The sequence below is a fragment of the Dendropsophus ebraccatus genome, chromosome 14 (assembly GCF_027789765.1).
Source record: "Dendropsophus ebraccatus isolate aDenEbr1 chromosome 14, aDenEbr1.pat, whole genome shotgun sequence".
In the NCBI taxonomy this organism is placed as follows: domain Eukaryota; kingdom Metazoa; phylum Chordata; class Amphibia; order Anura; family Hylidae; genus Dendropsophus; species Dendropsophus ebraccatus.
In genome coordinates this window covers 60,716,020-60,731,243 of record NC_091467.1, presented here as the reverse complement: position 1 = coordinate 60,731,243, position 15,224 = coordinate 60,716,020, and the positions used below count along the sequence as shown (strand labels likewise).

General features: G+C 49.5%; 1 protein-coding gene across 1 annotated transcript; it reads left to right on the top strand.

The window, feature by feature from the left end:
* Positions 1-27: 27 nt before the first annotated feature.
* Positions 28-6,289, top strand: COIL (coilin). The gene is made up of 7 exons (XM_069952751.1): positions 28-318; positions 735-1,785; positions 2,216-2,302; positions 3,287-3,334; positions 5,218-5,287; positions 5,764-5,849; positions 5,940-6,289. The coding sequence occupies exons 1-7, from the start codon at positions 65-67 to the stop codon at positions 6,015-6,017; spliced, it is 1,674 nt and encodes a 557-aa protein (XP_069808852.1). The 5' UTR covers positions 28-64; the 3' UTR covers positions 6,018-6,289.
* Positions 6,290-15,224: the final 8,935 nt, after the last annotated feature.

Here is a 15,224-nt window from a genome sequence, read left to right as displayed (position 1 = left end):
CCAAACTGACCCCTGTCTCCAAGCAACGACGCCCTTCAGTGACGTCATCAGAAGGCGCAGGAAGATGGCGGCGCCGGGTGGTAGCGGGGAGGTGCGGGTGAGGCTGATGTTTGAGTATCCACCGGCCGCACTGCCGGAGAACCGGCACCTGTGGTTCATGCTGGACACCGAGCGATGCCGGGCCGTGGCCGACGTGAGCGCCATCATCCGGGAGCGCTTCTTCTACAGCCAGAGGGGGGCGCTGTCTCTGTACCTGGACGGCTGCCTGCTGCCTCCGGGGGAGAGCGTGCGCCTCATCCGCGACAACGACGCCATCAGGTGAGGAGAGGAAGTGCAGCGGCCACAGGATTTATATAGTGTACATAGGAGTGTGTGTGTGTATATAGGGGAGTGGGGAGAGTATATACAGTTTGGGATATTTGGCTTGTGGATAAACCTTCTGGAAAATAATAAAAGATTCTGGATCCAATGATATTATATAATGGGGTGTATGTAAAATATATATAATTACACGCCCCCTCTATGATGTAATATAATTGGCAGAATAAAAAAAAAAAATCCAGAAATTTCACCCACAGGCCAAATATCCCTATCTTTTAGTGTATGTAGGACCACCCACTGGACTCCTAAGCTGAGTAAGCCAGGATGGTACCGCTGTCACATACTGCCCTGAATGTGTGGATGGTGATCCGGTGCAATGTCACAACTGACCTCTGGCTTCCTCTACCCCACAGTGTGAAATGGGAAGGCAGCCCTCCACATGACAGCCCACGTCCGGTATCCAAGAAGAGGCGGAGGGTGGAAGATGAGAGTGATGACTCCAGGGACCAAGAGAAGACAAGGGTGGGACATAGAGAGGCCGCTGAGGAGGAATACAGCAAGTGGCTGAAGAAGAAAAGGACAGTGACCCCAGAGGAGGATGAAGTGAGCAAGTGGCCCAAGAAGAACAAGAAGAAGGAGGTGACCCTAGACGAGGAGGAGATCCCTAGTCACCGGCCCAAGAAGAAGAAGGAGGTGACCCTAGAGGAGGAGGTCCCTAGTCACCGGGCCAAGAAGAAAAAGGAGGTGTCCCCAGAGAAGGAGAAAGCTAGTGAGCGGCCCAAGAAGAAAAAGGAGGTGACCCCAGAGGAGGAGAAAGCTAGTGAGCGGCCCAAGAAGAAAAAGGGGGTGACCCCAGAGGAGGAGATACCTAGTGAGCGGCCCCAAAAAAAGAAGACTCAAGGGGAGGACATAACTAGTGACCGATCCAAGAAGAAGAAGGAGATCATAGAGGAGGACAAAGCTAGTGAGCGGCCTGAGCCATACACCAGTAATGTGCAAAAGAGACCGCCCCTGAGCAGCACTGTGCAAAAGAGACCGCCCCCGAGCAGCACTGTGCAAAAGAGACCGCCCCCGAGCAGCACCTACAGGAAGGAAGCATCCTCCTCCAGCTGTGACACAGAGCACAGAGGAGGGCAGGGCAGGACAGCAGAACCAGAACATCCCCTGAGGACTCAGCAGAGGGCCTGCTCTTCCTCCCCAGAGGGTTGCATCCTCACCTCTCCTCCTCCTGTGTGTAATGGACATGTGGCTGGAAGGGGAACTGAGCACAGGTCACCACTGATATCCACAGGACGTGGGGTTGGCCTGGGCCGGGGCTTAGATAACCTGTCCCCAAGGGGGAGAGGATTCCGTGGTCGAGGAAAGCCGCAGCTCCAGAATCACTTCTTCTATAACTACAGCCCTGAGGCCATAAAGGAGCAGCAGCTCAACGAAGATGTGAGCAACGTGTCTGTGGTGATCCAGGTGAGGGCCCACTCAATGCACCTACACTAACTGGAGTGGTAGGAGCCCCGTATAGTGAGGAGACATTAGCCATATGATGGAAATACTGAATAATGGAGAGACATCTGCCAGGATTTTCCTGCTCTGTAATGGTACACTCTGGCTATCCCCCTGTATAATCACCCCTCCCCCCTATATTATTTGTACACTCTGGGGAGCCCCATGTATTATCACCTCTCCCCCTACATAATGATACACTCTGGCTATCCCCCTGTATAATCACTTCCCACTACGTAATGGTATACTCTGGGGAGCCCCCTGTATTATCACCTCTCCCCCCCTATATAATGGTACACTCTGGGGAGCTCCATGTATTATCACCTCTCCCCCCTATGTAACGGTACACATCCACTACGTGACCTCATGACCTTTGTTTTTTTCTCTTTCCCAGAACCCTCCGAAGGTCCCGATAATAGATTACAGCACTCTCCCGCTCCTGGCCGCACCTCCACAACCCGGAAAGGTCATAGCATTCAAGGTGAGATTCCCTGTACGTGCTCCTGGAAGGCACAGGTGACATGTCATCCGGCCAGGTACATCCCCCATGGGTGTATCATTGGTCAGCCAAGGTTTATGGAGATACACGCCCTCCTGCTGCCTCCATATTGTATTTCTACCATTAGTGTGGCTGCTGGGTGGTAGCCATATTGGTCTTCATCCAGTATAACAGAAGAGGATGGAGTCGCGTGGCGATTATAGTATACATTGATGTTGGGACTGTACTATAAGGACCTCTCCAGTATGATGACAGGGTAGGGTCGGGCGTTAAATCAAATTAATTTGATTTGATGGGGGTGCTTCATTCTGTATGGAGCCGCTGTGAAGAGCCTAGTGCTGTACTCTTCCGTGATCTCCTGTGGACTGGGGAAAAGTAAGTGTTAATCTAAAAACCCCTTTAAAGTGAATGTACCATCAGTCCCGGGCTGAAGCACTGGAGACAGGCCGACCCACCCCTAGTGGGAGGAAAGCCTGGCCCTTCTATGATGCGTCTCCAATGATTCTAATGGAGTCGCATCATAGAGGGGTGGTGGTTCCTCCTACTGTCGGTGGGTCGGCCTGCCTCCAATGCTTCAGCTGGGGCCTGAAAGTACATTCACTTTAACGACCAGGACACTATGAGGGACAGGAGGACAAGTGCTGCCCCAACCCACACCATATGATGCATCTAATTATAAGGGCTGTTAAGGATGTCTACTATTTGGAGACCTATGATGGGGTAGGGACTAATACAAGGACCTCTCCAGTATATTAATGGGGTAAGGACTAATATAAGGACCTCTTCAGTATATTAATGGGGTAAGGACTAATATAAGGACCTCTTCAGTGTGATGCTGGGGTAAGGAGTATCCCTAGGACCTCTCTAGTATTATGATGCAGCAAGGACCTGTCCAGTGTAATGATGGGGTAAGGACTGTAATATAAGGACCTCTCTATTAACCAGATTGTGAAAATGTTCTTACAGCTGCTGGAGCTGACGGAGAATTATACACCCGAGATCTCTGACTACAAGGTAAGGGGCCATAATCTCCACCTGGTGTATAACCACACAAACACATAAGTGCCCTTACAGTAGGGGCTCCATGGTGTGTCCGCCCTTGCAGTAGGGGCTCCATGGTGTGGCCGCCCTTGCAGTAGGGGCTCCATGGTGTGGCCGCCCTTAGGCCGCAGGGGCTCCATGGTGTGGCCGCCCTTAGGCCGCAGGGGCTCCATGGTGTGGCCGCCCTTAGGCCGCAGGGGCTCCATGGTGTGGCCGCCCTTAGGCCGCAGGGGCTCCATGGTGTGGCCGCCCTTAGGCCGCAGGGGCTCCATGGTGTGGCCGCCCTTAGGCCGCAGGGGCTCCATGGTGTGGCCGCCCTTAGGCCGCAGGGGCTCCATGGTGTGGCCGCCCTTAGGCCGCAGGGGCTCCATGGTGTGGCCGCCCTTAGGCCGCAGGGGCTCCATGGTGTGGCCGCCCTTAGGCCGCAGGGGCTCCATGGTGTGGCCGCCCTTAGGCCGCAGGGGCTCCATGGTGTGGCCGCCCTTAGGCCGCAGGGGCTCCATGGTGTGGCCGCCCTTAGGCCGCATTCACAAGTTCCATAGGGGCTCCATGCATGTGGCGGCCTTGACAATAGGGGCCCCATGGTGTGGCCGCCCTTAGGCCGCAGGGGCTCCATGGTGTGGCCGCCCTTAGGCCGCAGGGGCTCCATGGTGTGGCCGCCCTTAGGCCGCAGGGGCTCCATGGTGTGGCCGCCCTTAGGCCGCAGGGGCTCCATGGTGTGGCCGCCCTTAGGCCGCAGGGGCTCCATGGTGTGGCCGCCCTTAGGCCGCAGGGGCTCCATGGTGTGGCCGCCCTTAGGCCGCAGGGGCTCCATGGTGTGGCCGCCCTTAGGCCGCAGGGGCTCCATGGTGTGGCCGCCCTTAGGCCGCAGGGGCTCCATGGTGTGGCCGCCCTTAGGCCGCAGGGGCTCCATGGTGTGGCCGCCCTTAGGCCGCAGGGGCTCCATGGTGTGGCCGCCCTTAGGCCGCATTCACACGTTCCATAGGGGCTCCATGCATGTGGCGGCCTTGACAGTAGGGGCCCCATGGTGTGGCCGCCCTTAGGCCGCATTCACTTGGAACACGGACATGGAATGCATGTAACGGAGTCCCCCTTCACCCGGGCAGCATCTGTAATTAAATGTTGGCACTCCTGGTAAGACCCACATGACCGCAATCAGCAGGAGACACCTGTGCACACATGACTTGTACCTCCTATCTTTCCCATTCTACTTGCTGGAGTGTGGTGAGTGTTTTATACCTTGTTCACACTTATGTTGTTTGGTGACAGCCTTCTCCGACGCCCGTGCCTGCTGGGATTTACAGGGGCCTCTGTGTATTGGTCCTGTGACAGTGGGGTTGCAGGGCCGTTCTATGGCCTCCCTTCCCTGTTTGTGCACGCCTTGCGGGGTTGGGGGTCGCTGGCTGACACGGTGGTGAGTTAGTGTAGGGACCCATGTGAGCCAGGAGACCTGCACACTGGTACATGGGGCAATATGGTTTGATCAAATTATATACCAACATCCTGGAGTTGGTTTTTAAATGTAGCAGAGAAGCATTAGTATCAGCCATAGGTGTGAGGTGCAGCGCTTCTTTTTCTCCCTGTCCGCATCTGTAATTAAATGCTGGGAACGGGGGAACTGTATTCATATGCGTGGCTCTGTCATTACAGCGCGGCTCATATGAATACAGTCTCCCCCGCTCCCAGCATCTAATTACAGATGCTGCCCGGGCGAAGGGGGACTCCGTTACATGCATTCCATGTCCGTGTTCTGTGTGAATGCGGCCTTACAGTAGGGGCTCCATGGCGTGGCCGCCCTTACAGTTGGGGCTCCTCCCACAGTGTATATATAATGTGTATATATTGTCTCCACACAGGAGGGCCGTGTCCTGAGCTATGATCCTGTCAGTCAGCACCTTGAGGTGGAAGTCTTGTCACAGCAGAAGAGTGAGTGCAGGGTCACAGTTCTATCTGTGGGATTTTCTTGTTCGTTAAAGGGTATTCTGGAGTAATTAGTTAATAAAGGAAAGTGTTGAAAAAGTTACAGTACTTGTAATATAATGTCTTTACTATACATTTATAGGGGGTGATTTATCATACATGGTGTAAAGGGAAACTGGCTCAGTTGCCCCTAGTAACCAATCAGATTCCACCTTTTACTTTTCATAGAATCTGTGAGGAATGAAAGGTGGAATCTGATTGGTTGCTAGGGGCAACTGAGCCTGTTTCACTTTACACCATGTTTGATAAATCTCCCCACAGTTTTTATAATCTATGATATGTTAAGAGGCAGCAGTAAGGAGCGACATGGCCTCTCTGCTGCCTCCAGTGTTTTTGTTGATTACTGCATGGCAGCACAATCCCAGCTCTGATCTAGTGCTACTGACGCAGAGCAGAATTACAATTGTCTCCTCTTCCGACAGAGAAGGGACCGGGGAAGTTTGATCTAGTCTATGAGGGAGAAGATGGGACGGACATTGTGGAATATGCAGTGCCCCAGGAGTGTAAGGTGCGGAGGAGGGGAGTGATGTTAGAGGTGGAGGGGTCCGGACACATGTATAGATACCTGCTAATTCTAACCCTCTATATCTGGCTGTAGATCTCACAGGCATGGAGCTCACTCATCGAACCACGACTGGTGACAGAACACCTGGCAGCAGTGACACCGGGCCCCTGAATGGCGGTGATGGTGGCAGCAGTGACACCGGGCCCCTGAATGGCGGTGATGGTGGCAGAAGTGACACTGGGCTCCTGAACAGTGGTGGCAGCTGTGACACTAGGCACCATAACGGCAGTGATGGTGGATCTGGTTATAGGCTTCTCCCAATGGGAGATCTTAATGTGACTTCTGGCGTGTTCCCTTTGCAGGGGGTTGTTGGAGCCAACAAGCAGATTTTACATGGACGATGGTTTTTTAATGTGGCATGTAATAAATGTAAGATTTTGTTATGTGTTGGGGTTCTGTTTACTGTAAAGGTCCACACAGGCGAGGAGAATGACTGCTGCCGTCTTCATTCAAAGCGTGAGCTGGGGGCCTTAGAGCCTGCGGTCGTGTAATGGTGCTGGGTTGTGGCCCCATTTTCCTGTGCTCTGACCTCTCTGGATAAAAGAAGAACTCTAGTGACTGGCTTTTTTAAGGGTCTCGCCGGACAAGCGACAGATTTAACCCTTTAATAGACTGACACCCAGTTGCATCAAGGTTTGGATAGGCAGTACAGAGAGGACTCAGTAGTCTGTTACTTTCTATACTCTATTTACCGCACCCCTTAGTTTCCCATATTAACCAGCATGGAGTCATCTGCATTACTGGCTATTTTAAAGAGAAACTATCCGCAGGTTAGATGAATATAACCTGCTGATAGCTCCCTATTGTGCATCAGGCGCTGAGGATAAAGGTATTTCTCTTACCTTCATCCTCAGTGCTGTTATTGTGCAGTTTGTAGTTCCTTGTGTAGTAAGGCATGTAGTTTGGAGCACTGGGGGTGGGATGGCTGGCCTGGCCCTTCTAATGGTTTTTGGTGGAGTGGGAATGTTTGGTGCTCTGGGGCTGTAACACTGGAATAAACTACAAAATGTATAAAAACAACGCAGAGGATGAAGGTAGGAGACATACCTTTCCCCTCAATACCCTGTGTGCAATAGGAGGATATTAGCAGGGAAGCTGCTGCTAGTTTCCCTTTAACTTGATAAATGCCGCTGTGAATTCTGGCTTTGGCCTGTAACAAGTATGGTGTCATTGGTGGTGCAGTCATAGATCGGCTGCCTATGGCCAATCTAATAGATCAGCGTAATACTATAATATTGCCCTGGCCTTTTACTGGAATGGAGGAAGAGGAGGAGCTAAGGTGAGCTCTCCTGTCCACCTGGCACGCCGCAATATCTCGCGCCGGGGGTGCCTGCCGATCCCTGTATCAATTTGCCGCTATGCTGATGAGGAAAGCCGGGACCGGTGTGTGACGGAAGGAGAGAGTGGCGGCTTTGCATGGGGAGATGACTCACCCCTGGCCTTGATACATGATAGAGAAGGTGAGTGCGGAGATATCTGTCCCTGACGGAGAGGCGCAGCAGCGGGTCATTCGGAGAGGTCCGGACTGGGAGCCGAGGACGGAGATCGGAACATCACGTGTGAGAGGCGTGACTATACGAGTAGAGACGAAGGATGGAAGCCGCCGAGGAAGCCGAGAGGAGGGTTGGGTGTGAGAGACCAGGCCCTGCTCGGGTAAAACCGGAGGCTGCGGGAGCTGAGAGGTCCCGGAGACGTCTAACCCTGATCGGAGCAAAAACGTGTGAGGCCCGGTGTAAAGCGAGGACAACACGTGGAGGTCTGTGGCACAGAATGTTGGTGGTGACCATAGGCTGAGGACTGCGTGAGCGAAGTGGTAAACACCGGGTGAGACCCTTCCATGTTGTGTTCGTTCTGTGAATCTCCGAATGCTGCAGTGCTCAAAAGAGACTACTATTTAGCCCTGGTGTGAGGAGGGCTCTTGTGTTAAGGGACAGTGCGAGACTTTTTGGGAGCCTTCTCTAGTTTCTGAGAACTGACGGACCATGTATAAAGTGTACTGAGGGGGAAAAAAAAAAGTGCATTGAGTGGTTGCTGTGGGGAAAGTACTTGAATGCATCAGTGAGAACTGAATTAATTCCCTGGATGATTATAAGACTGCCTGGTGAAACAGAATGTGAACTTATTTGACTGTGGTTAATTCAAATCAACCAGAAGTTTTGGGAGGGGGGGGAATGCATTATATCTTGGTTGATATCTTCTCCCTCAATGATGAAGACAAAAAAAAAATGTGCAGAGCCCCACTAGGGAGGGGAGACAGAGTGGCAAAATGGAGAAATATCTGTCTCCTTCACAAGCAGCGAGTAAGACCAAGCTAGCTAGCAAAGGGTCAAGTGACTCACTGGTGGAAAAGGCGGCGGGTGGTCACTGTAAGCAAGCAGAGTTGGAAAATAGTGAAGCACTGGGAAAGATCTTAACAGCAGTCAATAAATGTAATCTGTCGTTAGAAGTATTGACAGGCCAGGTGGGAGCTATCCAATCAGAAATATCTATTATTAGAGAGGATATGGGAAAGATTAAAGAGATGCTGTTATTTTTCTCTTGGTATTTCATTAGTATGGGAGCTATCCATATAACTGGTTTTGTCGCTGAAATGTCCCTGGGATATAGAGGAGGGGAGGGAGGTGATAGTCAAACCTAGAATCTGTATTATATATATCTGACTGGGATACCCTCTCTCTATCAATTTACTAATTGTGTAGTTGGGCTGTCCGCTCTTTATTGTTTCATCCTTGATTTATTATTAGGATTACTCTGTACTCTCATCTCTCTCTATGTGGGTCTGGGACACCCGAGAGCCAGTAGGAGAAAGGTGGTGGCATGGGTAAGGAAATAATTTGAATATGAATATATGAGCACAAAATTAGTGGTGTGGAATATTAGGGGGTTAAATGATAAGGTTAAAAGACATGCGGTATTCGGGGTGGTTAGAAATTATTTACCTAGTATTTTTGACAGAAACACATCTCACTAATTCCACAGTTTTTTTTTTAAATAGGCCCTGGTGGTCTTCGCAATATCACTCAACTTATTCAGAATACTCAAGGGGGATTTCAGTATTAGTTCACAGATTGGTGAATTGGGAATTATATGATGGTGAATTGGGAATTATATGATTGTGTATTAGACAAGCAGGGGAGGTATATAATATTAAAGTGTAGGGTGGGGAGCTTAATTTGTGTGTTAGTATTTTTGTATGTGCCACCACCTTTCTCCTTAGTGGTCTTGAAGGAGGTGTTAGGAGTCACCCAGAAATGGGAGGAACTACCCACTATGATCTTGGGAGATATGAATTGTGTAATGGACGAAAAAGTTGGTAGATTGAGGACAAAAAAGGTAAAGAGTATCCCGAGTGTTACCCCCTTGAAGAGAATGTGTTTGGAATTAGGGTTCAGAGACATATGGAGAGAGCGGAATCCAGGGGGTTCTACTTTCTCGTGTTTTAACAAAACATGTCAGACTAGTTCTCGTATAGATATGGCATTAGTAAATAACCTGTTTGTCCCTTATGTGGGGGGTATAAAATATAAAACGAGAGCAGTGTCAGACCATTCCCCATTATGTGTAGAGATAGTCACAGAGGAAGAGAGGAGAGGGGGCTGCTGGAAGATTAACGCACATTGGTTCGGGTTGTTAAATAGAGATAGGGAGATTAGAGATGAATTGGAAGAGATGTTGGGCAAAAACTGGGGGTCTGCACCAGATGGTACAGTTTGGGACGCAATAAAAGCGTTCCTCAGGGGAATCCTAACAAAGAGTGTTGAAGTAAAGAAGAGAGAGTTTAGGAAAGAAGAGAAGGAACTGGAGAGTAGGGTAGAGGTAGCGAAGAAACACTATTATGGTAACCCTTGTGAGGGAAGTAAGAGGGAGTGGATGCAGGCCCAGGAGGAGTATAATAATAGGTTAGAGGTTAAGGATAAAAATAAAATCTTATTCCAGGGGAAGGAAAGGTATTTAAATAGTGGGAAACCTAATAAATGTATAATGTCCATAATAGCCAATCAAGCGCCAATGAAACAGATATCTGTCATAAGGGATAGTGAGGGGAGATTAACAAGTTCTCAAAAGGGAATTAGAGAGGTTTTTGTGAACTACTATAAAAAATTGTACAAATCAGAGAGGAGAGTTGGAGAGGAGGAGTTGGAGCGCTATCTGGATCTAGTGAATTTCCCAGCACTGTCGGAAGATCAGAGAGAGGAGTTGGGGGCCCCTCTGAGAGTGGCTGAATTTATGATGGCATTAAAAGAAGTGAAACGATCGCAAATACAATCATAAGTAACGATTATCGTTCCATGGAAATGAGTGAACGTTTTCAGGTCCTTCGCAATAGTCATTGTTTGAGATCGTTAATCGTTAACGATTATGCGAACGATAATCGTCCGGTGGAATAGGGCTCTTAGAGACCCCCCCCCACAGGTCTGGATGTGCAGAGATCCCATACAGAAAATAGCCGTGCACTGACTATAGTTATATCAGGACTGGACGGAGCGTCCGGGAGCAGGATGGGCAGGCAGGCTGGTTCCCGCCCCCCATGCAGCGCCGGGGTGCGGGGCAGGTGTTGAGCTTCCGGCATACACAGTCTGACAGAGGCCGGAAGCTCACAGCTGCAGCCCCGCATCTACTCTCCTGCTCGGCGGCGCTCAAGTGATGTGATGTCATCGCAGAGCAGGAGAGAAGATCCGGGGCTGCAGCTGTGAGCTTCCGGCCTCTGTCAGACTGTGTGTGCCGGAAGCTCACCCCGGACCTCGGCGATGCATGGGGGGAGGGAACCAGCCTGTCTGCCCATCCTGCTCCCGGCTGCCCCGTCTCCTCCCAGTCTCTCCCCTCTGCCCTCCAGCGTCTGGCCCCCCTGCATCCTCAGCTGCTACCCTGCTGGGGGGCAGCCTCTCCCCCTAACCCTCAGCCTCTCCCCCTAACCCTCAGCCTCTCCCCCTAACCCTCAGCCTTTCCCCTGACCCCCAGCGTCTCCCCTGACCCCAGCTTCTCCCCTGGGGTCACGTCCCTGCACTAAGCCCCCACAGATCTATGTATTCTGACCTCCCGCAACGCCTCCAGGACCCAACTACAACAGCTGCAGGCACTACAACTCCCAGAACAGTCTGCAGCCCTCAGGATATGCTGGGAGTTGTAGTGCCTGCAGCTGCTGTAGTTGGGTCCTAGGTGCATCATACACTGGATGCTTTGTGGCATATAAGAATACATAGACCTGGGGGGGGCTCAGTGCAGGGAAGTGACCCGAGAACAGCACTAATAGGGATAGGGGAGATGTTTTTGTTCTATCCCCTATTAGTGATGTTCTGGGGTCACTTCCCTGCACTGAGCCCCCACAGATCTATGTATTCTTATATGCCACAAAGCATTCACTGTATAGGACCCAACTACAACAGCGGCAGGCACTACAACTCCCAGCATTTACTTCAGTCTGCAGCCCTCAGGATATGCTGGTAGTTGTAGTACAGTAGTACAATCCTCTGATAGCTGCCGCTGTAGACTGATGTATTGCTGGACCTTCAGAGCTGATGGTTGTCACCTACAGATTGCAGCCACCAGGAGACTCTGCACACAGTGATTTATTACAGGGTTGTCCTCTCAGAGACTACAACTCCCAGCATACCCTGAGAGCTGTATAAATGGAGGGTATTCTGAGATTTGTCACAGATACAGATGAATTCAGGAAAGGAGCGGGTCAGCATGTCGTGTCTCACTGGTTGTATATTGGTGGGCTCCAGGTACCCCAGTCCAACACTGGACAGAACAAGTGCCTAGGGCAGCATGAACTCTAAATACAGGCCTGCTCAAAGCATTATGATCTTATTATAACGGGCTATTGTTACACCAATGGTATCATCTATTGTTTAAAGATAATCTGTCGCTAGGATTATTCTGCCTTACATGAGTGCAGCAATAACTAGTGACAGAAATACTAAACAGATCGGTGTATTACTTACATCATTCTGTTCAGCCGTTCTCTTAATATGCAGGAGAATAGGATTCTTGCCACACTCCTCCCCCTGCCTATACACAGCATTGATAGATAACTGCCAATCAGCAGCTGGTGGGCAGAGTTTTCAGCTTCTCATGAATATTCAGGGATACTGAGCTCGTGCACATAATGGAGAGGACTACTTATTGTACATGTTGGTCAGAAAGATATGTCTGCATCAGCTGCACAGAACATCGTAAGTGATACATCATTCTGTTTCAGCTTCTCTGGCACTAGTTTATGCTATGCCTCTCAGGTTTTATGGCCCCTTCATTTAATGGACTTAAAAGATTATTATAGATGCATGAAAGGAAACACCTTTCTTTTTAGGTTTAACAGTGTCTTGAATAAACCTAGGCTGCTCTTCCTCCCTAGGCCGCATTCACACGTTTCGTGTTATGTCATTACAGCGCGGCACCTATGCATACAGTTCCCCCGCTCTCAGTATCGTATTACAGATGCTGCCCGGGAGGTCGAGGAGAATCCATATCATGCATTCCACCCCCGTGTTTCGTGCAGAACCCAGAACTTGTGAATGCGGCCTAACACTTCTGACAGCCTTGATAAGTACATATCATGAGATGCAAAGAAGAAGATGGCTGACGTTCTTGGTGAATCAGAGATCTCATTTTGTCTGATATGGAAGGTTTTTCCTCCTTTACGGCCTTCCTGATACAAGATTTGCATAGCGGGTATGTTAGACCATTTCACAACACCAACAGTCCATTTCTTTTTAGTTTTTGCTTTTTGGCTCAGTTCTGTTTCTCCCTGCAGGGCAAAACGGATCCACTAGTCAGTCCCAGCAAAAATACATAAGCATGAAGTAGAACGAGCCTAGCAGCTGTTGCACTTACAGAAGCAAGAGTAGCAGATTGCTCCATAGAGTCCACTCTGGAGGAAGCCTGAGGGGCCGTAGCGAGAAAGTAAGCAAGACAAAGCAGGAGGAATAGATGCCTATTATTTTAATTTATATAGTGGATCTAAGACTCGGATTCAAATTTTGGCACCAAAATGATCGCTGAAGTGTGGCAAAAGTGCATGAATGTAGCAGCCAGTAGGATCTATTCAGCTATGATCCTCTCACCAGAGTCTGCAGTGTGGGCAAAATAATAGCAGTGTGTAACAGAACTGAGAAAAAGCTCATTCCTCCTAATAATGTTTTATCTCCATATACTGTACACGGAGGCACTGGAAGCACCGCACATTCATCAATGCATTTATCACCATACACACGGAGGCACTGGAAGCACCACACATTCATTATAACATCTCCATACACACAGAGGCACTGTAAGCACCGCACATTCATCACTGCATTTATCTCCATATACACAGAGGCACTGGGAGCACTGTACATTCATTACAGCATTTTTCTCTATACACACAGAAGCACTGAAAGCACCGCACAGTCATTATTGCATTTATCCATATGTACACAGAAGCACTGCACATTCATCATGGCATCGGTCTCCATATACACAGAGGCGCTGGAGGTACTGCACATTTATCACTGCAATTACCTCTATATACACACAGAGGCACTGCACATTCATCTGCATTTATCTCTATAGACACAGAGGCACTGAAAGCAATTTATATTCATCAATGCATTTATCTCCATATACACAAAAGCATTGGAAGCACCGCACAGTTATCACTGCATTTACCTCTATATACACAGAGGCACTGCACAGTCATCACTGCATTTATCTTTATATACACAGAAGCACTGCACATTCATCGTGGCATCGGTCTCCATATACACAGAGGCACTGGAATCACTGCATTTACCTCTATATACACAGAGGTACTGCACAGTCATCACTGCATTTACCTTTATATAAACAGAGGCACTGGAAGCACTGTGCATTCATCATAGCATTTATCTCTATACAGAGGCACTGGAAACACTGCACATTCATCATAGCATTTATCTCTATACAGAGGCACTGGAAACACTGCACATTCATCATAGCATTTATCTCTATTTATACAGAGGCACTGGAAGCACTGTACATTCATCACTGCATTGACCTCTATGTACACAGAGGCACTGGAATCACTGAATTTACCTTTATATACACAGAGGCACTGGAAGCACTATGCAATAAAAACAATCATAAAACACCTGTCAACATTCAATCACACTACAACCTCTCCACCATGACCAAGACCAAAGGTAGCAAAGACCTAAGGACATCGGGGACAAAATTGTAGACCTGCACATGGCTGGCATGGAAAAATGGAAGAAACAAAAGATGACTGCGATCTTATTCGGTCTGAGGCTCCTTGCAAGATTTCACCTTGTGGGGTAAGGATTATTATAAATCAGTCCAGAACTACTCTGAAGGACCTGGTCAAGTACCTGAAGAGAGCTGGGACCAGCCTCAAAGATTAACGTTAGTAACACACTACGCTGTCATGGGTTAAAATCCTACAAGATTGCCCTGCTAACACCAGCACATGTCCAGGCCCATTTGAAGTGAAATCTAATGACCACACTAATGACCATTAGTACAGTCACAACAACACAGTCCCCACCGTGAAGCATGGGGGTGGAAACATCATACAATAGGGGCGCTTTTCTGCAAAGGGAACAGGACGACCGCACTGTATTGAAGGGAGGACGGATGGGGCCATGTATTGCAAGATTTTGGCAAACCAACCCATTCCCCTGGGTTGTGGCTGGGACCATGACCTGAAACACACAGCCAAGGAAACTAAGGAGCGGCTCCATGAGAATCTTCAAGGTCCTATCAAAATCTTTGAAGGGAGCTGAAACTCAATGTTGTCCAGCGAAAGCCCTGAAACCTGAAAGATCTGGAGAAGATGTGTATGGAGGAGCGGGGCACAATCCCTGCTGCAGTGTCTGCAAACCTGCAGGTGTGTCTAGTGGTGGTATATATATATACCCCCCATGATATATCATCACTGGAGCCAAAACTTTTTACCATTTCCTGAAATTTTACCCGCAGTCAGATATCCTGATTTTTGTTGTTTGTTGTCCTGAGTTGTATGTATGAGGAGCAGTAGGAAGATTAGGATCCGAGGAGACGTCATAAGGAGCAGAGGAGTCCACTGCAGCAGTTTCTTCCCCCTCTGTTTCCTCTGAGCTCTCTCTTCCTCCCTCTCTCTATCCTCTGATTCCCCCCCCCCCTCTCTGAGCTCTCTTCCCCCTCTCTCCTCTGAGCTCTCTCTTCCTCCCTCTCTCTATCCTCTGATTCCCCCCCCCCCTCTGAGCTCTCTTCCCCCTCTCTCCTCTGAGCTCTCTCTTCCTCCCTCTCTCTATCCTCTGAGTTCTCCCCCCCCCCCTTCTCTGAGCTGTCGCTTCCTCCCTC